Source organism: Bacillus rossius, chromosome 11, assembly GCF_032445375.1.
Source record: "Bacillus rossius redtenbacheri isolate Brsri chromosome 11, Brsri_v3, whole genome shotgun sequence".
NCBI classification, from domain to species: domain Eukaryota; kingdom Metazoa; phylum Arthropoda; class Insecta; order Phasmatodea; family Bacillidae; genus Bacillus; species Bacillus rossius.
In genome coordinates, this window is record NC_086338.1 from 54,008,894 (window position 1) to 54,035,384 (window position 26,491).

At 39.7% G+C, this 26,491-nt stretch overlaps 1 protein-coding gene across 4 annotated transcripts in view; it reads right to left on the reverse strand.

Moving 5' to 3' along the window:
• Positions 1–26,491, reverse strand: part of LOC134537007 (uncharacterized) — a 221,554-nt gene that overhangs the window by 39,384 nt on the left and 155,679 nt on the right. For all 4 annotated transcript variants that reach the window (XM_063377179.1, XM_063377177.1, XM_063377178.1 and 1 more), the window contains 2 exons: positions 15,398–15,485; positions 13,135–13,220 (listed from right to left, as the gene is read on the reverse strand). In XM_063377179.1, coding sequence (XP_063233249.1) covers positions 13,135–13,220; positions 15,398–15,485 — 174 coding nt within the window. The remainder of the gene's footprint in view (positions 1–13,134; positions 13,221–15,397; positions 15,486–26,491) is intronic.

Genomic DNA, 26,491 nt, shown 5'->3' on the forward strand with positions numbered 1-26,491 from the left:
AGGACTGAAATGAAATCTACAATTTAATTGATAAATTTACTTTTATTTGCACTCATTAACTCAAAAATGTTTATTACTTTAACGAAGAGATTATTTTAACTATAACTTTTATACATGTTTGCTATTTAACTTCTTCCAATCCGTGTTATTCTGTTAAGGATAGGACGATGATAGGAAAAGTAGGAAACGAATGGGAGTGTTTCAAGTTTAATGTGCCTCGAAAAAGTCAAATCGATGGTTGTTCCAATCTAGTGGAAGAGATATAGATGCGGCGGAAGCGTACAATGAGCGTAACGGGACACAGCGTAACGGGAAAATGTGCGTAACGGGACACTTTTTCGTGCGTGCAGCCGGCGTTCATAGATTTATTAGACGTTGTCACGTCAAAACAAAATTGCAAAGAGAGCTGTAGTAATAAATTTGCAGTAACATTCGTCATAGAAGATGTTTGGTATTTGCTGGACATGAATTTAAAGGGTGGTAGGGAATGCCAAAAGAAGTAATTTTTGTTGGGAAACACACGTCCGGAAACGCAACCCTGCAAGGGTTGCAGGCGGGAACAGTAGCGAGCAAAATTTGAATTTCGCGCGTGGCAAGGCATCACTCCATTGGCCGAGAGGACGCAAAGGATCGCAGCACAGATGCTTAGAGTCAGCCGCAAGCACTACACCGTACTTTATGTTTGTAACCGGGAACATGCATATAAATGAAAAATTACAGATATTTGTAATTTGTACCTTAACGTGAGAACAATTCTATCTGTTACAAAATAATGTTCTCTGTAATACTGGGTTCGGATTCTTGCCCGGACATTAATGATTTGTGTTGTCCAAGTACCTCTAATAGTTAATGTCAGATTTCCAGTATTAACTGCACGTAATAATAAAAAAAAAGTTAAGTTAAATTGTTGAATATTCGATTAATTTTTCCCATGGTTTGAAAAAAAATCATGCTTGAATTAAACTTTAATTAAAATGTAAAATTATGCGGAAAATTTTCGTAAAAAAATACTGTTATATCTGAAGGAAAAAAAAGGGGAAAAAAAAATTACCATTTCCATGTGTTTTTAAAATTTTGCAATATCTTGACAAACTGGTTTCCAAAGGAAAAATTTTTTTTTTGTGAAAGTACAGAAAATATTATTTTTTTCTCCCTGTGCAGTAACCGGCGGTGTAGTGTACCTGCAACACAGCGGACACAAGTGTCTCCTGAGACACACACGCCTGGGAGTCTGCCTTGTTCGACTCCCCGGCCGCCGCAAACCACGACTCCCCCAAGTTGGAAGTTGTCAGGGCAAAGTCACGTGCGAGATTGCCCCCCCCCCCCTTCCCAATGTTTCAAGCCGGCCGAAGTTTGCTTCACGCAACCACAAGGCACCTTGTTTCATCCCGCCTCAACCCCTTTCACACTTTCCAGTGCCTCCAGCACGCTAGCCTCTTCCCTACCCGTGGCTTGAGGCATCAGGAGGCGACTACACCCGGGCGCAGACTGGCTAGAGCAACAGTCCCCACTCCACCACATTCAGCCACCAGCATTCCACCACAGCCACCCCCCTACCACAGACTCCAGGATCATTCACCTCCAAAAACAACAAAAACGTACACACAGGCACATGCCAAGAGGGGAACCACACATCTCTTAGAAACATACAACTTAGAACAGTCATAACTTAGAAACCTCGAAAAAAAAATCCACGTAACTTAGAACTGTCATAAGTTAGAACGATCATAATTTAGAAATACATGACTTAGAAACACACAACTAAGAACTGTCATAACTTAGAAACACGTAACTTAGAAACACGCAACGCAGAACCACACAACTTAGAAACGTCATAACTTAGAAATTTTTTACAATTTCATGTTTTAGAGTTGGTAACATCTTGCGACTTGCGCGCACTGTAACAAAAATTCGGTATAACTGTATTTTTATATTTTTGTTGTGTAGTACGAAAAAAGAAACGCATAATTTATCTGTTTCTTTGTGCAAAATTACCAATTGTAATTACCAAATGTAATTTTACACCAAACTTAAGTAGTTTTACAATCTAAAATCTCAACATTGGGGCGAAACCAGTTGCCCAGAAATAGTTCGCAACACTACAAGAAAGATATCGTAACTTTGTACAACACATGGCTATGGTTGGTTATTTTTTGCATGAATGTAAAACGTTTTCCGAGATAAATACTGAGCATTTCTTACGGGAATTGGAGCATAATTTTACATTTTTTATTGACGTTTCACTCAAGCATTAATTTTTTTCAAAAATGTTTTATAATGCATGTTAATGTGCGCAGTAAATACAGGAAAGCTATTCAGGGAACGGTTCATGCATAAATGCCCGGGCAAGAATCCGAACGCAGTGTTACTGCGAACACTATTTTTGTAGTGACACAGTTGATTTTAATGCAAATGTACAGATTCGCAAATGTGTAAGGTATGCATTTTGAAACATCATTACACGAATAAGTGTTAATCCATACCCTGCTTGTAATCACCGCGTGTCTTGTGTCTCGTTAACGAGGATAGTTCTCGTTGGGTTCGACGCGGAAGTTCGCTAACCCGGGCCAACTCTCTCTCCGGCCGTCACCGTGTTGTTGATGACGACGGGAACTTGGTCGTCGGCGGACGAGGGTGTCTGTCCCCGGGAGACAACAAACAACTGCTGCTCCTGCGCGCCTCCAGAGCTGGGCCGGCTGACAGGGGTGCTGTCACAACTTAGATACACACAAGATAGAATCTTTACGTCGTAACGTAGAATGTCATAACTTAGAACTATCACTACTTAGAAACACACAACTTAGAACTGTCATAACTGAGAAACACGTAGCGCCGAACCACATAACTTATAGAAAAACACAACTTAGAAACACGCAAGATAGAATCTTCTAAGTTCTGTCTGTTCTAACACGCAAGATAGAATCTTCTAAGTTCTGTCTGTTCTAAGTTGTGTGTTTCTAAGTTATGTGGTTCAGCGCTGCGTGTTTCTAAGTTATGACAGCTCCAAGTTGTGTGTTTATAAGTTCTAATATTTCTAAGTTATGACTTTCTAAGTTACGACGTTTCTAATGTGTGAGATTCTGCGTTGTGTGTTTCTAAGTTACATGTTTATAAGTTATGATCGTTCTAACTTATGACAGTTCTAAGTTACGTGGATTTTTTTTCGACAAGCCCTATATTCTGTGAACATACCTACTGTTCAAAAATTGAATCTATTGGGTGCAAATAAAATAAATAAATAACAGTTCTGTTTTAAATAAGCCCTGGAATGTATACAAAAAGCGAACTGGAATGATACTCCCCACCCTATACACTGTTAGGGCGCATATGTGGGAGGGGAATGTGAGAATGCCGGCTGCAAGTTTGGAATGATCTGTCCTTGTTGCTTGGCAACTAACTGGACCGCTGTGTCCGCTGTTGGACCGTGGGTCGTGTTTGGGTCCAGTCATTTCAGGAGAATTTACCTGGAAGGTTATCCAGGAGTTTTACCTGGGACGTTTCCCGCGGGAGTTTTGAAAATCGGCATGCCTGTAGATGTAGACGTGCTCTTTCCCAGTTTTCACTTTTCCACCTCGTATCTTTGCCTCTCGCGCCGCCACTTTTCCAAAACAGTTTTATTTTTTATTTTTAGCGCATCTCCTTTCCGACTCATTTTACGATGAAAATAATTACGTAATAAACCCAACCAGAGGAAATTTTCTATAATTCATGTAGTAACCTTTTTTTTTTGTTGTAAAAACAATATTTTCAGAGAACGATTGCAGCAAAGTCTACTCCAACAATTGTGTTGACGAAAAAAACTTATTTACACACCACCACGAGTTATTTTTTTTTTTTGTGTCCCCAGTAATCCGCAAAATGTCCTGACCTCTGCGTATAGGAATTTTGAGTCTAAGCTACAATTGTTCCTAGCACGAGACGTATTTTTTTTTTTTTTACTCAGGGACGTAACTAGATGGGACTTGTGCCCCGGACGCTAAACTGGCGGAGGAATTTGCACTTTAGATATTTACTTGAATGTCGTAATGCTAGAACACACAAAAAAAATATATGTTGGAGGGCAGATGACCTGAATTACTTTTGTTAAAGATAAATACATGTATATAGTCAACTATTAAAAAAAAACTGGCATTTTTCGCGCATTATCCAACTTGCGACGTGTTAAAAATGAAATTACTCCAAATAAATCTATTTATTTACCATCTAAGTTGCACAGAAAATATTTTTAAATAGTGGGATTAATACGTGGTGGCGATATGAGGTGTTGTCGGAAAAAGGTTTTCGTTTTGATTGGTTTGAGAGAAAAAGGGGCGTCAGGATGAGTTTTTGCCCCGGGTGGAAACGAGTGTAGTTACGCCCCTGTCCTGAAACTCCAGAAGGTACCAACCTCTTCTTCTGAGCGTGGTCGATGTGATTCGGTCTCTCCTACTGGTATACATATAGCTGGCAGCTGACTGGCTCTAAGTTCTGATTGGGGCGTGGCGGAGCAATTGTGAACCTGTCATCAAGGTCATCATATGTTAACTGGCGACGAAAACATTCGCGCAAATTCCGGGCCGTTTAGCCATCATTTTCCGAGGACATGTCTGTCCCACACGACCGCTACGGCGCCCAGGCTATCAACGAAGACTCCGAACTGCTCGTTCACACGTACGCGATTGTGTTTTGTTTTGTTTTGGGTGGTGTGCGGGGGGGATGGCGGTTACGTAACTCAATTGCGGAGTTTGATGGGCGTGTTAGAACCGCGCAGTAAACAGCCAGCCTGCCCCCCCACCCAACCCGTTTATTTTTTTGTTTCCAAGCGTCACCGACCGTAAATCATTAGCCATTCTGGTGTCGCCAGCGAACAAAGGCCCAGGCCGGGAAGCCATTACCGCACAAACGCGCCCAGTATTTTAACACGGACTCTCTCAATTCTATACAACGATGTTACAGTCACGTTTCAATAGCATGCGTTGTTTTATTATTTTTTTTATTCATCTCTGAAATACTTTACAGCTCAAAATCGCATTATTTCTCCAAGTGAAAAATTGCTTAATGGTTGCTGTTTCACAATAACTTCCAAAAACGCAAAAAAGCTTCGAATAAATAAAGTAATTTATTTTTATGGCCATACCAACCAAGCAACAAAGAAAATAAATACAAACATATTGTCACGTAATATTGTGCTAAGGTTTACGTTAGCAAGTGTGTTTAAATGAAAACAAATAATTATTTGTCCAAGCTTAATTTAAGGGAGAGGTTAAATTTGAGGCTCCAAAACAACATGAAGTCTCCTACTGTTTTCATCCTGTACTCTGTATTTGAATATGTTGCGTTTATTATTTCCTGTTTTTCTGTTTTCCTGTTTGCAGATCATAAATTATTTGTATCTCCGTACAATCGTTAGCGCCAGGCATTTTTCGCGTTTGCAATATAAGTCATTGGCTTTTGTTGAACTGGGTCATTCTGGACTCATTTGCTCATGAAAAATTTTATTTATATAATTCTAAAAACATATATCTACTGGAACTGTACCTTGAATCAAACTAAAAAGTGAATATATTTTTATGAAACATTAAATAAAATGTCTACGAATCTGATCCGGATTATCCGGAGACTACGATCAACGAGAGCCGGATAAACGTAGTTTTACTACTATATTTATTAATGTCAGCAAGAAGAACAAAAAAATGCGACTTATAACATTCAATATTCGTCTTTAATCTTTCTTAGTTGACGAGCAAGTAAATATAAAAATAAAAAGTACAGACAATTTTTTTTAATGCAATGTCTAGAACCAAGATTTTATGGGGTTTTCTTTTCACAAATATCGTGTTATGCTTTTTTTATTTTTAAATTATCCTGCACTAATATATCAAAATACTCAAATATCAAAACAATTAATGGTGGTTTTGGAACCACTAAACCACAGTGGGGAAAAAATATATATATATATTTTTTGATCGATTGTGTGGTTTAAGTTTATTTGTAGTGCCAACAGAAATTTTGTTATTTAGTACATATATTTTTATGTTATAAATAAAAGCCTTAACTAAAGATTAATGAATACCATATTTTCACAGGCAAAATAGCGTAACTAAGGTGAATTTCGCTGATTTTTTTTTTTGTTTTGTTTTGCCTATCATGTCGCTGTTGTATCGGTTCCGTCGCTATTCACCACACAAGCGTGCCTCCAGCCATGAGTATTTAGAGACTGGAAAAATTCGCACTTTGGATGACCTGCAGGATAGACTCCACCATCCCCTACACACACTCGGGCAAATGTCCACCTGCTCATTGGTTACCGACTCGTGTCACCTGTCGACTGGGACGCTTTCGATTCGATACTTCTTTTTGGTTGAAGGTTTTTCATTGGCCCAATGTCCTTCAGATAAACTGTGAGCCAATCAGAGAAGCAATTTAAAGGTACAGTTGTTTGGATTCTATCATATCGTGAAATGAATCCGCGAATTTTTCCGGTCTCTAGCCGTGAGCAGTGTAAGCTGCAGGAGGACTTAAGGTGGGGCTCCGTCGGAAGGGCTTATCTCTGGCCGACAGCTCCTCCGGGGGGTGTGTGCTCGCAGATGCGCGACGGAGCCCGTCGAGTGGAAAACTACCCCTAGCAGCCCGCGGTTCAGGGGGTGTCTTCTGCCCGTCACAGCGACGTCTTGCTTCTGGGGAGGCACTGGGTCGCTCACCCGGAATATTTAAAAAAAAATAAATAATTTTAAACAATTTTTATTTTATTTTAAGCCTACCTTTACTAATTTTACTTAACTATTGTTTCGCTAATGTAACTTAGTTTTATAAATGCTAAAAAGATCAAAATCCTACGAAAAAGCGTCAACAGGAGTCGATACGATCTTTGGGAAGTTTTTCTTGTAAGAAATCGTGAAAATTTATTCGCAAACAAAAGCTGAAAGGTATCGAAGTAGCTTGGCTTGTGGGTTGTAGCCGTTACCTTGGCGAATTATTCACCGACGTTTCGGTCGATATTACAGTCGCCAACATCACCCCGAATCCTAGCTACTTCAGACAATGGCCGTGAAAGCCTGCGAACACTAAAAGGTATCGACCACCAACCTTAGTCACAAGATGATAACAACTTAATTCTTCGGCTTTACATTAATGTAGGTACATATTTTCAAAGACAACTAAACAAAATAGGAAAATAAAAATTAAATTGTCCGGCGCGGGGCCTGTTTTGCGCGGGGCTCTTTAGAAATGAAGAGACAAGGTTTAATGTAAGGCCTCTGGGTGCTTTCAAGAGTTTTTACAGGGCGTTTCATATGTCTAAAAGATTGTTCTGAAAATACGCATTTTTGCCAGTTTTCATTCTCCTAAAAAAATACGTTTTGGGAAACTGAACACGGAAACAGCACTTCTCATCCGACCTCTTAAACGTTTATTTTTTTATTTTTCGTAAACGACCCCACTCGGATGTCTTGAGCGCGCAGAATGTAAATAACGTGAGGTTTTTTATTTTTTATTTTCTGAAGCTGTCCAAGCTGTTAATAACCCACCCTTAGGAGGAAGGGCCAGGAGAGGGGGGGGGGTGTGTGATCCTCCCCCCCCCCCCCCGCAACGAGGCGAAACGTGGGAACGTGGTCCCGTGCGTCCTGATTGGTTGATTAGAGCGCGCCAGGCCTTGGTTAGTGAAAGGAGGGGTGGTGGGGTGGTGTTGTGATTATCACCGGCGTATGAGAGCACGCGACGCAAGCCGCTTACCTCAAGACCCGACCTCGCCTCCACCCCGTACCTCGTAGCCGCGCGCTAAACCCCCCGCTAGGGGGGGGGGGGATATAAACAAACAAATTCAAGAGAAACAAAAAAAAAGTCGGTTTACGTACGATAGTTTAACGTGACAACGTCATAACAAAACATTGATGAAATGACTGCATACTTTTATGAATAAAATTGAATCATTTTTATTGAATTATCACTATTTTGTATGGATACAAAGAAGGAGTGAAATGAAATCTACAATTTAATTGATAAATTTACTTTTATTTGCACTCATTAATTCAAATATGTTTATTATTTTAACTATAACTTTTATACATGTTTGCTATTTAACTTCTTCCAATCTGTGTTCTTCTGTTAAGGATAGGACGATGATAGGAAAAGTAGGAAACGAATGGGAGTGTTTCAAGTTTAATGTGCCTCGAAAACGTCAAATCGATGATTGTTCCAATCGAGTGGAAGAGAGATAGTTGCGGCGCAAGCGTACAATGAGCGTAACGGGACACAGTGTGACGGGACAATGTGCGCAACGGGACACTTTTTCGTGCGTGCAGCCGGCGTTCATCGATTTATTAGTTGTTGTCACGTCAAAAATACTCCGTGGCCGTAAAACGTATAAATCCTTGCGACATGGCGTGTTTTCACAAGAGCTCGGCCCACTTCGGAGAAATTCGGAACTGTTCGGGTGTTGGTCTCGTTCCCTTCAGCTCGCCTACTCTGTCCAACACTTCATCCAGACCATCCTCTGTCTCCTGTAAATTCCTACACGTAATGCATGCCAATTTTCATCCCGCATGAATGTGCCCAGGGTTTTCCCTGTGTCTATGCAGGTTTTACCTGGGCCCAACCTATCTCTAGTTATAGTGTAGATTTAAGAGTGAGGGGAGTTAGTCATGGCGCCAATCGCTGCCATGGCTGGCCAATCCCCTCCTAGCACATGATGCATGCGACCCTCTCCTTGCATGGCTAATCCCAGCATGACTAGGCGTATAGGCTTCGGCCTGAGACGCACCTAGGTCCCTCCCTAACCCGGACCCCTCCAAAATACACTTAGTTTTAGTTAGGTTAGGAAAAAAAAATAAATCTTCAGCTCGCTCCACGAGTTCCGACAAAACAGCAACGAACGCACGGGCGCAGTTCGAAACGAACGAGATCGGCGTAGCCGTGGGGGTTTAGTGTTATCGCCTCGTATCGGGCGTGGGAGCGATATGGTGCCGTTGTCTCGAGTGCCACCATTGCCGTCGAGGTGGAGGGGGGTGGGGGCGACGACGAAGAGATAATCGATCAATCGATGATCCCCTGTAAACAGCCCCCCCGGTTGGTGTCGATTCTTCCAGCACGAACTCGCGCGTACAAATGACGAGACCGCGTTTCCATTTTGGGAAGCCTTCTTTTCACAGACGAGAGAGCCAAACCACCGATCGTGCATCTTCGGGTTTTTTTTTGTTCATTGTAACTCATGATTACTAATGGTCAATTAGGTTAGGTTACCTACATTATAAATACTTTAAAACATTGTGGACGGTTGATTTGGTTAGGATAGTTACATTAAAGATACTGTGAAATCATGTAAACGGTTTCCTAGCCCTGATGGATAGCTATATATTAAAAAGTTATTTGCTAAGCAACCATAAAATGATTTTACAGTATCCTTAATGTAGCTATACTTACCGAATATAACCAACCATCCACAATGTTTTAAATTATTTATAATGTAGCTAACCTATCCTAATCGACCGCAAAATATAATGCCACACCGGTTTATACAATGATATAGAACGGGGGAAAAAAAAAAGCTAGCATGAACTTCGGGGAACTTCGGGTGTGGCTCTCTCGTCTGTGAAATGAAGGCTTCCCTTCCATTTTACCCCGTCGGTACAATCTATGTTTATGTGACACGTCTTTATAAAGAAGAGGTTCCGTTTGTTTGTTTCGTTCATAAACAAAACCACAGTTTCTTCTTCCGATCTTGATGAAATTTTGCACATTGGACCTTCGAAATTATGGGAAGCTCAAAGTCTACGCGAGACTTCGAGATACTACCACCCACCCCATTTGCCACCCTCCTTAAAGCAGAATTTTTGTAGTCCTTACAAATTTTTTGTTGTATTTTTACGAAAGATTCCTTTGAAAAACAATTGCCAAGAAATAGCTTTTAATACTACAAGAAAAATATTAAAAATTTGTAAAACAAATAGCTATGGTTATTTTTTTTTTGCACATATGAAATACTTTTTGGAACCAATACTGTATATTTCTGGTCGCACTTACGAAAATAGGATTTGCATCACAGTGCTGAATGAATTTATAAATTTTGTCATGCTATTTGTGGATTTGTAAATGTTTTGAACTTGTATAAATGTAGCTCACAATTAATTTTATTTAAATAATAAAAATACATGTTCAGTGTTTTTTTTTAGGTTATAGAAACATAATTTTCTTTTTTAAACTTAAAATAATTTCGCGTACGCCATTCATGTTTACATTATTTTAGTTCATTCTCTTTTACAACCTCATTAATCGTTGTGTGTTCTTCGCCATTTTAAAGATTCGTTCTGATGTAAACGAATGTCTGTTACGTTTACGCTAGGTACGATTTTAATTGGCTGATTGCAGCCAACATCCACAATATTTTATAACTCGTCTTGTATGCAAAATATTTTAAGGAAACTCAAGTCATCCAATTTTTCAAACAAATATGGCTGTGCTGGTGACGTTTTCGGTGACGTAATAACCACCCAACATTATTTGACACAACATAATGGGAAGGTACTGGAAGCGAACGTTTGACATTATGGCAGGGTCTTAAGGGTGTATGTCTCTTTCCAGGTCACATTTTATGTTTACGTTCCACCCAGTTAAAATTGCCTACTTTTTGTGTGGCTGAACTTTCATAAAGAAAAAAAATATATATCGCACTCTTTTTGCATAATTAATTGGCGAAGTTGAATTTTTTTTAAATTTTTGTGCAGTTTGGATAAGGAGAATGAAATGGAATATAAAACTGGAATTTTTTAGGTTTGAAGTAAGATTTACTGGCTGCTACACTGTAATTTTTTTTATTGTACTTTTTGTGATAATAGGCCTCATCACAGAGGTTATGACACGTGTCGTGTGGTTTTTTTTTTTTTTTTTTTTTTTTCGTTTACCGTCGCCTGGCAACGAGACGTGTGCAATAACAATCTCAAGTGTTTGTTTACATTTACTATAAAACAGTTTTATGTACCAAAGACATTTTATATTTATTTTGATTAATTTAGAACTGATTATTTTGCAAAAAACCACCCTAGTTAACTTTTTCTTTCGGCCGTTTCTTTGAATTTTGTACGTTGGACGCAACGGAGGCCGGGGGTTGGCCCGAGGCCGGCGGCGCCTGGTTTGAAGGACCGGCGCTAGGCATGCCGGGGAAGAGAACGTTTGGACCCATCTTGGGAAGTGCGTTTGGTCTGACGACAGCTCTGGTCGTCAGGCGTTTAGTGACCCAAAAACTCCGTGTGCGAGGCTTAAAAACATTGTTAAAATTACGGCGACGTTTCACGGCAGTCGCCGATGTAAGATTTCCTTCGATCTGCACAATACACAGGATTATATGAATGAATGAAATTGGACCCTGCGCATCACCAGGTAACCATTGAAAAACGTTATAGCTCCAGGTGACGCTTTTTCGATTAAGGCCGAAATAATCATCTGAGTGAAAAGGTGTAAGAGTAATATTTTTCATCATTTGGGAACAGCAACATTTTGATATATAAATCTTAAAGGCCAATTTTTATTTATTTTTATTTGTTGACATTCAAATAACACACAAGACTTTACGACCGCAGGTCCAGAAGTCTTGAAAGATAGAATTTCGAGCCCTAACGACGTGATTTAGCCGGAAGACAACCCTGAGATAAATTTAATTTGACAGTTTTTTTCAACATAATCTTAATATTGGAACTTTTGTTTTGTTGTGTCCGACGTATTGGCAGCGATCAGTTTGTTTATTCTTGGCCCCCCCTTTCATACTCATTGTGCATAAAGTGCTGAAGTGGTCTAACTTATGTAAACAGCAATAATAAATTCAATACCATCTTGGTTTTCCCTTATAATATATTTGTTACTACTTTACTAGATTCGCCATTCGCCCGTCACACAAAATGTTTCTATTTCCAGTATTTGTTTACATATTTTTATTTATGTTGATAGCCCTAGTTTTTACAGTTATGCACCTTACAGAGTCACATCTGTAGTCCCCTTTTAGGTAGGTAAAGTTAGATTTTACAAGGATAGTTCTTAGAAAACCTGTTGCCAAAGATATCACTAGTATATTTTCAAGGTAAAAATTTGTACTATATGCAATTTTACAAAGCTCTGCCTTGTAGATTTACTAGTGATATCGTTGGCAAAAGGATTTCCAATGATTTTTCATGTAAAAAGTGCAAAAATTATTTTTACAGTGTATGAGCTACGGTTTAATTTATTTTGAAATATATATATAATATATTTTTAGTGTAGCTAGAGTTTTTTAAAATTTCAAATTTTTTTTTAAGAAATTTGTATCATGCCGCGCAGAAGCCACCTGCATTGCCTCTGAACATAAAAATTGTCAGTTATTTATTCCATTTGGTTCTCTTCATCCATTCTGCACAAAAATGTTAAAAATTCCACTTTGCCAGCTAATTATATATATATGTATATATATATGTGTATATATGTATATGTGTATATGTATATATATATTATATATATATATACATATACACATATACATATATATATATACATATATATATACATATATATAATTAGCTGGCAAAGTGGAATTTTTAACATTTTTGTATATATTTGTATATATATCATTTCGTTGAAGTTCGGCAGCCAAAAAATAAGTTTACATGTGGAACCACGTGGAACCGTAAAGGAAGGTTGCATGCACCCTTAAGGCCCGCCTCGTCAAGGGTGGATGTGTGTCAGTGAGGCGGGATGATAAGCGCGACGCTCGCTAGTGCTCCTAGCGCGGTGTCTCCTCTGGACTGGCGCGCAGTCTTCTCGTCGTCACAGGATAACTGCGAGATCTGAGCGGTGACCGTAACATTATGTGGCCGAGAAATGAAGATAAAGGTGTACTGCAAGTTCCTTAAGTGCTTTCAAGAATCTGTACCGGTTGTTTTACGCCTAAAAATTACTCTGAAACATGCTTTTTAGCTATTTTAACTCTTCTAGAATTACAGATTTAAAACTTAATCTGAAATCAAAAGTACTTTTCGGCCCTGCTATTCGTAAATAGGCTCCACTCGGATATCTTGAGTAGTTTTGAAATCGCGTTGTTTTTCCTGACGCTCTGCGCACCGTATGTGTGCCCGGGTAGGCGGAGCCCTTAACACAGTTTCGGAGGGGGGGGCTGGTTGCAAGGGGGGGGGGACTGACCTTGAACACGCCGAACAGCAGCACCACGCTCAGGGCCAGCATGAACAGCTGCGTGCCGATGATGGCCAGGTACGCTATCTGCACGCCTGCGCAGACAAACAACAACAACCCACACGGCGTCACACGTCTCTCATCATTAGAGACCCGGAAAATTTCGCGGATTCATTTAGTCGCAAGCTAGAATGCAAACCTTCACACTCTCGCACTGTGTTCATGATTGGCCAGCAGTTGTTTGGACACGCCCCTCTACGACCGTGAGCCAATTATGCCCAGCTAGGAGAGAAGTAAGCGAATCAGGTAGTGCCAAATAACAAGGATAAAAATGTTCTCGCTAAGAAATCAACCAATGGGAAAGTAAACATGGGTCGAGTACACCTATAACTTTGAATTCTATCCTGAGGCCAGAAGAATCCGCGAAATTTCCGGGTCTCTACTCATCATCCATCTCTCTAGCAATGAAAAATATTTTTAAAAAATCCATTTTTTTTCCCTACCTATACATTAATCTATACATATTTTTTTTACCTGTCAAAGGGTGAGAAACAGGTGTATTCGAATGCAACGCCGTGTCAAAATTTCAAAGCAATCGGTGAAAAAACATAAAAACATTAGGAGCTACCCTCTCAAACCACCTAATACTGTACATTCTACAAGTTAGCTGCTAGTTTTAAAAAGTCAGGCAAGAAGTTACAATCAAAATTTTTGCCTGATTAATTCCGTCTTGGTATATTTGGATGAGTTTCTGCATTTGAGAAGTGTCTAATAATTACTTATATGAATATTTCAATTAAAATAGTCTTCATAAATATCTGGAACAAGCAAACAAAAAAAAACAACCCAGCATCGTTGGTGGATAATAGCCTTAAAGCAAATTCACTTTACCCACATACGCTTTTACAATGTGAATGATGAATAAGGGCATGCATTTTTCGCAAAAAAAATATTTTTCGGTACTAGCTAAGAGTTAAAACACTGTAGCATTATTTGTGTTTCGTGATTGGCTGAGTTTCTTTCAGTTACATGTCTACTGTTCGAACACCCACCACAATGATTCAGTGCGGAAGCAATGGAAGCAAACGCATCCTGAGTGGCTCAGTGAAATAAGTGAATGACTTCTCCAATTGAAAAGAAGAAACAGCTGGTAAGGGGGGGAGGGCATTGCCACGTTGCAGTTTAATGGGCGTTGAGATTTTTTTTTCTCGCGAAAAATGCCTTCCCCTAATGATGAATTACAAGTGAAACTTCTTTGGGTGCGATGACAGTAAAATTTCAAGGCCGAAATTTCAATGCAACGTTTTTTCGTGAAACATTGTTGTGAAACGTTTCTGAAGCAAAAATGAAAGAGAGATACAAAAATAACAAGCACTATGCTATGTACTTTGCTGAGCTCGTGTTCATTCTCCTCTTTGTGCGATAATTTCCCCCCCCTCCCCCCCAATTTTTTAAAAAAAAAATGCAACCGTGAGGGATATATGAACGAAAGAATAAGACAGTATGTGAGCATGCGCTTGTTTCAGAAAATAGATACAGGTATCCCATACAGTCAGCTGTGAATGCCTTGAATTTTATATCTGCTAGCAGCGCGCTCGCGTTCCTCTTTGTTCAACCAGCAGCGTAGAGAGCGCTGTACAGACAGTCCCTGCATTTCCCACATAGATAGCATTACCTGTAATGAATTTCATACTTCATTCAGAAAATTTGGCGTGTTTTACAAATGGCAGAATTGTTTGGAGAAACAGTAACACGCACATATTTTCTGTCTGGTGTATTTCAACAGTAAGTAATATATATATATATATATTTTGATTTTTGTTTATTTAGAAAATTGTCTTCTTTCTCTATTTATCTCTCTGTGTAGTTTTACCCCTATCGATATACTTATGAGTAGGGACCGGAAAAATTCGCGGTTTGATTTCGCGATAGGCTAGAATCCAAATGTGCTTAACTTTTTTCTGCTTCAGTGATTGGACCACAGGCTGTCTGGAGGGATCAGAACCAATGAATAATCCTCAACGAAAGAAGTATCGAATCAAAAATATTCTAGTTAATTGTTGTCACGAGTCAGTGGCCAATGAGCAGATGTAATTTGTCCGAGTGCATAGACGATCTTGGAGTCTATCCTGTAGGTCATTGAATTCGCGAATTTTTCCTGTCCCTACTTATGAGACGAGGCTTGAACTGCCAAATAAGTTTCAATATCATGTGTACTGAGTTACACGCGCTCTTATTTTTTTTTATAGGTGAAGAGTTTTTTTTTACTTACCGTAATACACGTCTTCTAGGTCGGAGTACTTCTTCATGTTGACGCCGATCCTCCAGCTGTAAAGCAGCACCACGAGGATTGACATGTTCTGCAACAAGCAAACCAATCAGTGAGCAGGATCGCTGACGTGCTTCTCGGCTCCTAGGTGTGTGGAGGCCAACGCAATCCATCGCCCTTGACGACGGCTGGAAACAGGCATGCCGAAACGTCGGGTGGTCCGCCAGTAATTTTCACTGACGTGGCCTCAACTCAAAAGCCAAGACGCAAACCGGTCGAAACAATAAGGGAATCAGACACAAAAAAAATAAATAACCATAGCAAATAACACCAGATCCTTACTGTTTTTTTTTCTCTCTCTCCGTGTTCCACGCTCACTCCAGGGCCGGCATTCCAAGACGTGGCGAATAAGCACCGCCTTGTTGGAAACACAACCGTAAAGCTGGGTTTACGAATGATTTCCTTAAGAATTATAACTTAACATAGAGCACACGATTAAGTCAAAACTACATTTTCCAGTTCATGATTGACATAGAAGTCGTTAATTATAACCAATCACAGCACAAAACACATGGTCGGCCATTGTTCGAAATGGAGAAGCAGGTTTGAAATAGGTTATTGACAAATGCGATATCTATTTTTCTAAATGGATGATGATTACAAATTACAAATATACGAATTCTAACCCAAAATACTGCCTCGCTCGGTCCAATAATAAGACATAAACTTCCGGTTGAAATGTTCCGGTTTGTTGTGATTGGTCGCTTCCCTTAAGTCTTAACGAAAAATATAAAATATAACCATTTCTGTTAAGTCTTAAGTCATCATATGGTTCGCACACGACCCGTCAAAATTCACACACGACAATCATAAACCATTCCACTAGTTTACATAGAGTCATATAGTAAGTACACGACTAAGTCTTAATTCGTAATTCTTAATTTTCAATCGTAAACCCACCTTAACTCAGTTCGCGGGCTGTATTCCAGAACGGTGTCCAAACCGAATCCCAGTAAAGGAACAAATCGGCAACCGTTTCAATAAACGGCGCCTCTGCGAGAGGCTAGGAACTGGTTACAACGCATTCTAGCGGACGTTCGGGGAACCATCGATACATTTGCTACGGAAAAAAATACTAGAGGTAGCAGCATCATCTCACAAAAAATAGAACGGCCCTTTTAAAATTCTCAAGTACTTTTAAAGTTGTGATTTTTGTTTTGTTATGACCATTAAAGAGTGTACAAAATTGTATTCCAAGATAGTTTCACTATCATATAGTTTCATTTGGCACACCAACACGCTTGGTATGTCCCCCGATGATCACGAAAGTGACTATATACGGACTTCAAAAATTGCATCAAAATTATATATATATATATATATATATATATATATATAACTCCGCTTGATACCTACATCCCAATTTTTTTTTTACTTTACGTGCTGCAAGACTATAGTTTTGCCGGAGTTTACAATTCGCGCTATGGCGCCAATATCCACCAAGCTTACAATACACAGCCTTATTATTATTCATACAGAATAGAGAGAGAAAGAGAGAAAGAGAGAATCGCGTCTGGGATATTATATACACTTCGATAAAAAAAAACGCTCTATGTTTTGTTGCAACTACGGAAAGTTAGTAAATGAGAAGTTCCGGGCGGGTATTGAAAAAAAATATATATATATTTCTAGCGACCGACAGGGTTGTTTCAGCTTCTCTTCAGTTGGGTGAAGGGGGTGAAATGGAAAAAAAGATGGTATGGGGAGGGGGGGGAGGGGGGTTTGTATGCATGTTCTCCACTACTAACGTGCACTTCGAGCGGAAGAATAAGAGAGAGTGGAGTCCCGTCGTTCCTGTGTTGTTTTTTTTATTTGTGTGTATCCGCGGAACCGGAACTTGCCTGGCCGGCCAGCCGAGCACCGGAATGGCCGGAGGAAACGAGAGGATGCCAAGGGACCAAGACACGGAGTCAGTCCTGGTGCATCTCCGCAGACTCCCGACACGGCAGGAACCAGGCTCCGAACTGCACGGACGAGCTTCGAGCGGCGACTTCCGCCTAGACGTTCTTACTGTTCAATTTCAAACAAAAAAAAACGTTAATTTATCCAAGAGTTAAAAAAAAAAAAAAAAATTCAATGCAGTCACGAGGACTGCCGAAAGAAGTGAAATCCTAAAAATTTAAACAAACAATTGTTATTTTTGGACATCCAAATTAATTGTTTGATCTTAAATTAAAACTTGTAAATCAAGACTGTTTACATTTATCGGGTTTTGACATCTATCGGCACTCTGAGCAACAATTATATTTATTTTAACGTTAGTAAAATAACTCCTAAATTAATATAAAATACGCATTGCATAGTAATTGTAGGTATTAAAAAAATAATGATGTTCTTAATTTTTAGGTTATATTGATAAAAAGACTCCGTATTCTTCGTTAGGTATTCAAACTATATTAATATATTTTATACTCACATTTTACTGCACAGTAATCGTATACTTAAGATTTAAAAGCGCACTAAGTTATACTAATAGGCACAGATATAGTGTTATCTTTAACACGTCACGTGACCATGTCGATGACAGATTACATGAATTTACTTCCTATCAAAACCTGCCCATAGAAGTTTTCACTTCAAAAACAATTGTGCACTGTTAGAAATCACAGTAAATTTACGGATTTGTCAACGAAGATGTAAACTGGATAACTGGATCTTCGTATACTATTAAAATTTTTCACCTTCAGTTCACCAAGAACACTGGTTACAAATCACCCAGGGATATTCGTAAACTTACGTACACTGAGTTCACTTACATATACATACTCTTGGTATATTAACGAACCTTTTAAAAAGAAAAATTGTCAAGAACACACTCCATTTGTCCACGTGTTAGTTCAAATTCGTTTGAAACGAAAAGAAAATGGCTCAGAGTATTTGCATTAAATGTTGCTATAATAATGCAATAAAAGTGCAGCAATGTTTAAGAAATGTAAAGATAGGTATCGTTTTCGTAACAACTCCTGGTTGGCGACTTCCCGCCATACACTGGCATTCTGCAGGCAGCCGCACTTTCTGAGCCCTCGCGTGAAGCCGGGTGTTGTTGCTGCGAGAACAATATTCTACATTTATAAAACATTGCTTCACTTTATTACATTCTTATAACAACATTTAATGCAAGATCTCTAATCCATTTTCTTGAACAAATAATCAAAATAACAAATCGTCTATGGCACCAAAAAAGAAAAACATTTAACCTTCTTGACAGACGACAACAAATTAAACATCCAATATGGCTAACAAAGTAAAGATACCCTTTCAGACATGTTTACCAAACACAACCACGAAAAAAAAAATACAGGCTACTAAGACCCGCAGATATTACCGAAATTCCCGTTACTTTTTTTGATCACCCCTCGTGCACGGAACGAGATAAACACACACACACGAATTTCCTCCACTACGGATTCGAGGAAAAGAGAGAGAGAGAAATACCTTGTTATAAGCTCTGTGCTTACGCCACGCTGATGGTTTATCGATAGATACAATTTTCTCCTGCTGCTCGAAGAGTGGGAATACTTCTCTAAAACGCTGCTCAAAGTACGGGGATTTCTTTTGGCAGCGCCATCACCGTCAGTTCTACCTTCTACCTCAGGCTCGTCTAACGGTGGGTGCTTCTGGGCGGTCCAGTAGCTAGACCCAGAGAGGGGGAGGTCCGTGGAAGGGGGTAGGGAGATGGGATGGTGGGGGGAGGGAGGTGGGAGGGCGGGGAGAGGGTGGTGGGAGGGCGGGGAGAGGGTGGTGGGAGGGCGGGGAGAGGGTGGTGGGAGGGCGGGGAGAGGGTGGTGGGAGGGCGGGGGGAGGGAGGTGGTGGGTTAAGGGAGGTGGAAGGGTGAGGGAGGGAGACTGGAGGGAGGGTGTAGAAGGGGTAGCTGTAAGGGGTTAGACCGAGGAGAGGGAGGCAATCGGCCGTGAGACACGGACGTCTGGGGAAAGAGAGAGAAACATATATACAGCAAAATCCATCATGAACTTTTTTTTTTTTTTTTTTTTTTTTTTTTTTTTTTTTTTTTTAGGTGAGAGTGGTCATAGGGCAAGGGTTGCAGGTTCCCAAATTGCGGTTCAATAAAACAACTTCAAAAAATATCTTGTCCGTAACAGGTGTTAGAATTATTTTTGTTTTATATCTTGTAATATCCAAAAATCAAAACAATACGTAACCGTAGTAGGTGGCAATACCATTCAGAGCCATCATTCAATAATAATAATAATAATAATAATAATAATAATAATAATAATAAACATGACGGGAGAAAAATATCAGTTGAATTACTCCAGAAGTAACATGGGGTGAAGTTATTTTAAATGCTGAATTAATGTCTGAAAGACACATGGATAGGAAACAAGTTGCAAGGCTTTAATAATATAATATTTAAGAACAATACGTGTAAATTTATCGCGATATATATACCGTGTATTTTATATTTTCAAACAATTTTTTTTTTCGCCGGATATTTCTTAAACTTTATCGAATGAAGTGTTTTTTTTAAATTACGATCACTAGCTTGAAATGTTTAGTAAATATATAGGGGCAAAATTGCGGCCACACAGAAAAAAAATTCTCAACTTTTACAAAGGATTTATTTGGAAACCAGTTGCCAAGAAATAGTTTGTAATACTGCAGGAAATATACTGTAACTTTGTACATCACATTGCTTTGGTTATTTAGACATGTATGGAATACGTTTTTTGATAAAATACTGAGTATTTATTATGAAAATTGGCGCATGATTTTATATTTTAACTGACTTTTCATTCAAGCATAGTTTTTTTTCAAACGCGAAAAAAATAATTGAATATTCAATATCTGGACTTTATTTTGCTTTATTAAGCTTATTAATGTGCCGAGTTAATACTGGAAAGCTATTCAAAGAACAGTTTACAAAGAAATTTAACAATTTGAGGTACTGGTACAACACAACATAGATTCCCGGGGAAGGATCCGATACTGCGATAACTTATTTTATAGTGATACAATTGTTTCCATGTACAAATATCTGTAATTTCACGTGGATTCTTCTGTTACATTAAAAAAAATTTACAATGTAGCTCGACATTTAAACAGCTAGTTAATAACGTTAGTAAATATCTAGGGACAGAATTTGCGACTAGACAGCAAAATCCGAAAGAACTATAAAGATATAATCACGAGGATAATTCTTTAAAAAAAAAAAAAAAAAAAAAACACGCGTGCGAGACATTTAAACAGCTAGTTAATAACGTTAGTAAATATCTAGGGACAAAATTTGCGACGGGACGAAACATCAAAATCCGAAAGAGCTATAAAGATATAATCACGAGGATGATTTTTTTTTAAAATAAAAAACAGTGTATGAGAGCGAGCCTTAACATGCATGGCTACTGGACAGGTAGGTCCGTGCTTTATCGCCGAGAGCAGCGGAGAGAGAGAGAGAGAGAGAGAGAGAGAGAGAGAGAGAGAGAGAGAGAGAGAGAGAGAGAGAGAACTGCTAGAAGGGGATTATATCCTCACAGCTGTCTCCGGCGAGCAGTTCGTAAGGCTCCCCACCCCGTGTGCTTCCGCGACATTTACACCCTTGTGTCTCCCGACTCACGGCACTGCCAGTGACCAACACAAACACTCTACACTGTAGGAAATTACAATTTAACTTACGGACTACACAACGAAGAATCCACCTCGAATAAACCAAGTTTTATTCGTGATTTCAAATAACTTGATCTCCGTAAAAAAAAAAAAAAATAAATAAAAACCCGCAGCACACACGTATGGAAAAAATATTTTTTTTTTGCAGAAGTCTTTATCATTATTCTATTATTCTGCATTATTCTCGTAGATACGCGTTCGACGTGACCTCGCTCGGTTAATCTGCAGGTTTAAGGAAGCCTGTTAGTAGATATAAATGGGCAGTTCTGGTACACCCATTAACCTCACATCAAGCGGTCAGAAGCAAAGGGGTGTAAGTGACAGTTCTAAGTTTCATGTATCCACTGCGGTGCTTTGCATTCTCCAGAAGAAAGTGTGGGTGCGTAAATAACAACTATAATTGTTTTTGAGACTTTTGTGACGTCAAATTCGCCAACAGATATGAACTTATATATCCCAAAAAAATTTAATTTTTAGAGTAAAAAATATACTTAATTATAAAATTAAATAAATTCATTGATAAAGTCATTAATAACTTATTAATAATGCAATCAGAACACAGTACACTCAACAATACTCGGTCTGTGGCGAGTCGTTTTCTTGCGTCCACAGAAAAAAAATTGTAGACATGCAACTGTTTACATTGTGTACCTTAAGATTGGTGCCGCCATGTAGTAAGTTTCGACGAACTACTCAACAAAATGTTAAATCTCTTTGAAGGCTTCGAGGCGTGTTTTCCCAAAAACAATCCTATATTCACTTACATATACCCGTCTTTGCTCCTGAGCGCATAACATGCATTCGTAACGCTCGCTAAAAGTGCATTAGGTCGTTGAAGAGTGCTTTCCCTACGGCGGAAATGCAATATCGACTTTGCGGGGCTTGGGAACCTTTGTGCGAACTGTGGTTATATAACCACCATAAAAAAATCCAACCAGTATATATATTTTTATATTCTCCCTGTGACAGCCACACGACCTCCCGACGATCGTTCCCCACCCTGTCATCAAGTAGAATGACAGCATTTCAGTATTCCAGATGACGCCATTACGAACTTAAAAACGCTCCCCGATATCCGCGGCACGTCCTAGGTTACCCTTGTGAGTCTGTCAGGAAGAAACAAACCAAAAGACGCCATCCTTTAAACAACTGTTGTTTTTTTTTGACGTGACGTCTAATAAATCAATGAACGCCGGCTGCACGCACGAAAAAGTGTCCCATAACGCACATTGTCCCGTTACGCTCATTGTACGCTTGCGCCGCATCTCTCTCTCTTCCACTCGATTGGAACAACCATCGATTTGACTTTTTCGAGGCACATTAAACTTGAAACACTCCCATTCTTTTCTTACTTTTCCTATCATCGTCCTATCCTTAACAGAATAACACAGATTGGAAGAAGTTAAATAGCAAACGTGTATAAAAGTTATAGTTCAAATAATCTCTTCGTTAAAGTAATAAATTTTTTTGAATTAATGAGTGCAAATAAAAGTAAATTTATCAATTAATTTGTAGATTTCATTTCATTCCTTCTTTGTATCCATACAAAATAGTGATAATTCAATAAAAATGATTCAATTTTATTCATAAAAGTATGCAATCATTTCATCAATGTTTTGTTATGAAGGGAGAGGTTTTCTCGTCACGCACCTGCGAGTTTCCGCGTTTCCCCGGGAGAGTTCGCCCTCCGCTGCCTCCGGAAAGGCGACCACCGGGTGAAATGGCCCTTATTCAGAGCCGGTAATGTGGCGGGCGTAATCCCCGAAATGCGCGAGTCCTTTTCCAGGGCGAGGCTGTTCGTGCTCGAAATGCGGGACGCCTCTGAGTGTGACGTCTGTTGGGGGTTTCAGGAATAGACTAGCTGGAGTCAGATACGCACGGTTGCGAGAGTTAGCGAGGCAGAGAGAGATAGGAGAGGTGGGAAAGGATACGGAGGAAGGCAGGCAGTAGTAGAAACTGATGATATCGAGAGATATCGCAGAAGACGTGCGATCAGGCTTCAAAATACCGGGTAAAACATATCGATATATCGAGCGATCGCTCATGCAAGTGACACTAACCGTACGACACTTGATATTTCAAACTATACGCTTTGAACGTTTTTTTTCTCGATGAATTGAACACAACGAGAAAATTACATGATTTTCATTTAAAAAATCGTATTAAAAATGGTTTTATAAGTATAGGTGAGTTTTGACTGTTAAACATGATGCTAGTTATATCAAAACCACAAAATATAGGAACTCAAGTGAATTATTGAACTGCATGATACTATTTTATGATACTATTTTTCACTTTAATAAAAAACGAGGCGATACTAAGAATTTAATAATACAAATAACAAGTATATTTAAAACAAACTGTTTAATTTCGATTAATAGTTTTTGGTTGAGTTATATTAATGCTGGGATATTGAACTTATCAGGTTATTAGTAGTTTTTTTGCTATTGACATACATATTGCTAAAATAAAACAAATACGAGAGGTTGTCAGTCTACTCGGCGTGCGAGAAACGCAATGGCGGATCAGGTTGTATTATCGCGCCCCGCGATAACTCTCAACGCTCCGCTTCACGATAACTCCGAACGCTCGAAATGAGCAGCAGATAGGGACCGGAAAAATTCGTGGTTTCGATGGCCTTCAGGATAGACTGCACATTCCCCTGTACACACGGGCAAATAACGCAAGTTCATTGGCTGCTGAATTGTAAGTCGTCTCGGCTGGTTTGTCTGTGATTCGATCCTTCTTTGGTTGAGATTTTTTAATTGGTAGAGATTCGTCCAGATGAACAGTAAGCCAATAGAAAAATCATCTAAAAGGTATATGTATTTGAATTTTAGCCTATCGCCGATTGAATCCGCGAATTTTTCCGGTCTCTAGCAGTAGAAAAAAAAACTGCGTCTGCCCTACTCACGTGCACTGAAATTCAAAGGTGTGCCCCTGTGTGTGGCTGTATTTGAGAAGCTGTGTCCTTGGAGATAACTCCTGCATCAGCACACCACACAGGAAAAAAAAGAGTATATTTTCTGTACTTTTACAAAAGATTCCTTCGGAAACCAGTTGCCGAGAAATAGTTTACAATTCTACAAGAAAGATTTTGTAATTTTGTACAATACACGGCTTTTGTTATTTTTAAATATATCAAATTCGTTTTTTTTACCCGAGCATTTATGCTTTGTGTTGTCCCAGTATCGTCAATGGTTAATTTGTAAACAGTTTACCGAAAATATCACTATACAACAACAAACAACAATTTTTTTATATTCAAATAATTTAGAGACCTGTAAAATTCGCGATTTCAAATCCCTAAAGGATAGACTCCATGATCCTCTATGCACTCGTGCAAATTACATCTGCTGATTGGTTACAGACTCGTAACACTTATTGACTGGAATGATCGTGATTCGCTAATTCTTCTGTTAAAGATTTTTCATTGGCCTAGAGTCCTTTAGATAAACTGTGGCCCAATCACTGAAGCAAAATAATGTTAAAAGTATTTGGACTCTATCCTATCGCGAAATGAATCCGCGAATTTTACAGGTCTCTATCAATTATCTTTTCCGACTGGTTTCCAAAGGAATCTTTTGTAAAAGAACAGAAAATTATTTTCTGTGTATATGAGAATGGTGTGAATATTATACTAAAACAATTTAACTATCATTTGTACTCGATATTACCCACTCATAACAATAAAGCCAAACTATGTTCTGCCTTAACTCTAATTGCTGTGTGTCCAAATTCTAGCAGGCATCAAAACTGACTTTCCGTGTTTTCTCTCACTCGTTAAGTCTTTAAGATTAAAAAAAAAAAATATCTACTTACCTCAATAACGTATCTACTGAAACAGGGGCACACCTGTGAATTTCAGTGCACGCGAAGGCAGATACAGTTTTTTTTTTCAACTGTCCATTTCGAGCATTCAGAGTTATCGCGAAGCGGAGTGTGCAGAGTTATCGCGAAGCAGGGTGAAGCGGTCAAGGGGTCCTCCTGTGACAGGAATACAGAGCGCCAGTCATTTGTTGTTGGTTGTAGGAGCCGCAGGGGTCCAAAGGTGTTACCTTCTGCCCGACAGCGTCATCACCTCGACTTCCACAGCGCACCCCCCCCTCCCCCCCACTCCACGTCACCGTAAATCATCTTTCCCCCTTCCCTTCCCTTCCCCCTCTCTCCCTCCCTGGCGGAAGCTTGAGCGGCAGCCGGGGGTTATTTTCCCTCGCCAGTTTTCAACCTCTTTCCCCGGCTCACTCTCCCTCCCTTCCCTTGGATCAGGAGGGGGGTGGTGGTGGTGGTGAGGGAGGGAGTGCACTTTCCAACACGCCTTCCGCGGGGCCCGGCTCCATACTTTCAAGCAATCTTTCCTCTTTGCAACCTCCCCTCAACCAACCCACCCCTGCCACGCTCTTACCGACCATTCCTCCAGCAAGGAGGGGGGGGGGGGAGGCCTACGCGGACATGAAAAGGGTCTCCACAACTTCCGATCGCCCAGTCTCTCTCTCTCTCCCCCCCCCCCCCCACGCCGGAGTGTTTACCATCCCTCCTCCACCATTCATGTTTACCCCCTGCCCCCTACCCCTTCCCAACACACCAAGGTTGAATAAAAAAAAGATGCGCGAAAGAAGATGCGCCCAGGAAGCCAGCAGCAGAAGGAAATCGACGAGGTTCCAGAGGCATCCTTGGAGAATGCTGGGCTCTCCGGCTGTCGAACATGCAGAGTGGTCTCACCGATGAGTGGCGCTGTGTGTGTGCAGTGGTGTACACACTCTCGACCCCCCTTACTACAAACAAGCTTCTATGGAGGGGGAATGTGTGTTCCATTCATCCAGGTTGTTAACCGACGGTATTAAAATTTAAAAAATTGGTGAAGGAGGGGGGGGGGGGGTTGTCTGTAAAGTCGGTTTACGGACGATAATTTTACGTGATAACGTAATAAGAAAACATTGATGAAAAATTGCATACTTTTTAATTTTCAAATATTATTTACAGTTTTTGCAAACTTAATTTAAATAAAATCACGAACAATTAGTTCAAAAGCCCGCCTTAACCTGTTTGATATTATAGAAGATTTTTCTCGCACGGTGGTTGGCCGGTTCTTGCACGCTCGGCTCAGGCGGAACGTGACGACGAGTCATGCTTTTTCGTGCGTGCAGCCGGCGTTCACCGATTTATAAGACGTTATCACGTCAAACACTTCGGCAAACGCACACATGATATTTTTAATGATTAGAACCGTGAATTTTTTTTTTTCGTGAAAAGATTTCCAGACGAGCTGTGCGTCGAAACTTTGTAGTAGCGTTGTCACGTTGTTTCTTGGTTGGCTGGGTTTATTTCAGGTATCTAGTCATCAAGTGCGGAAGTACACGATTCCTGAATGACCCCGGTCAAAGAGAATCATGGCTTCTCTTGCAGGAGGAGGC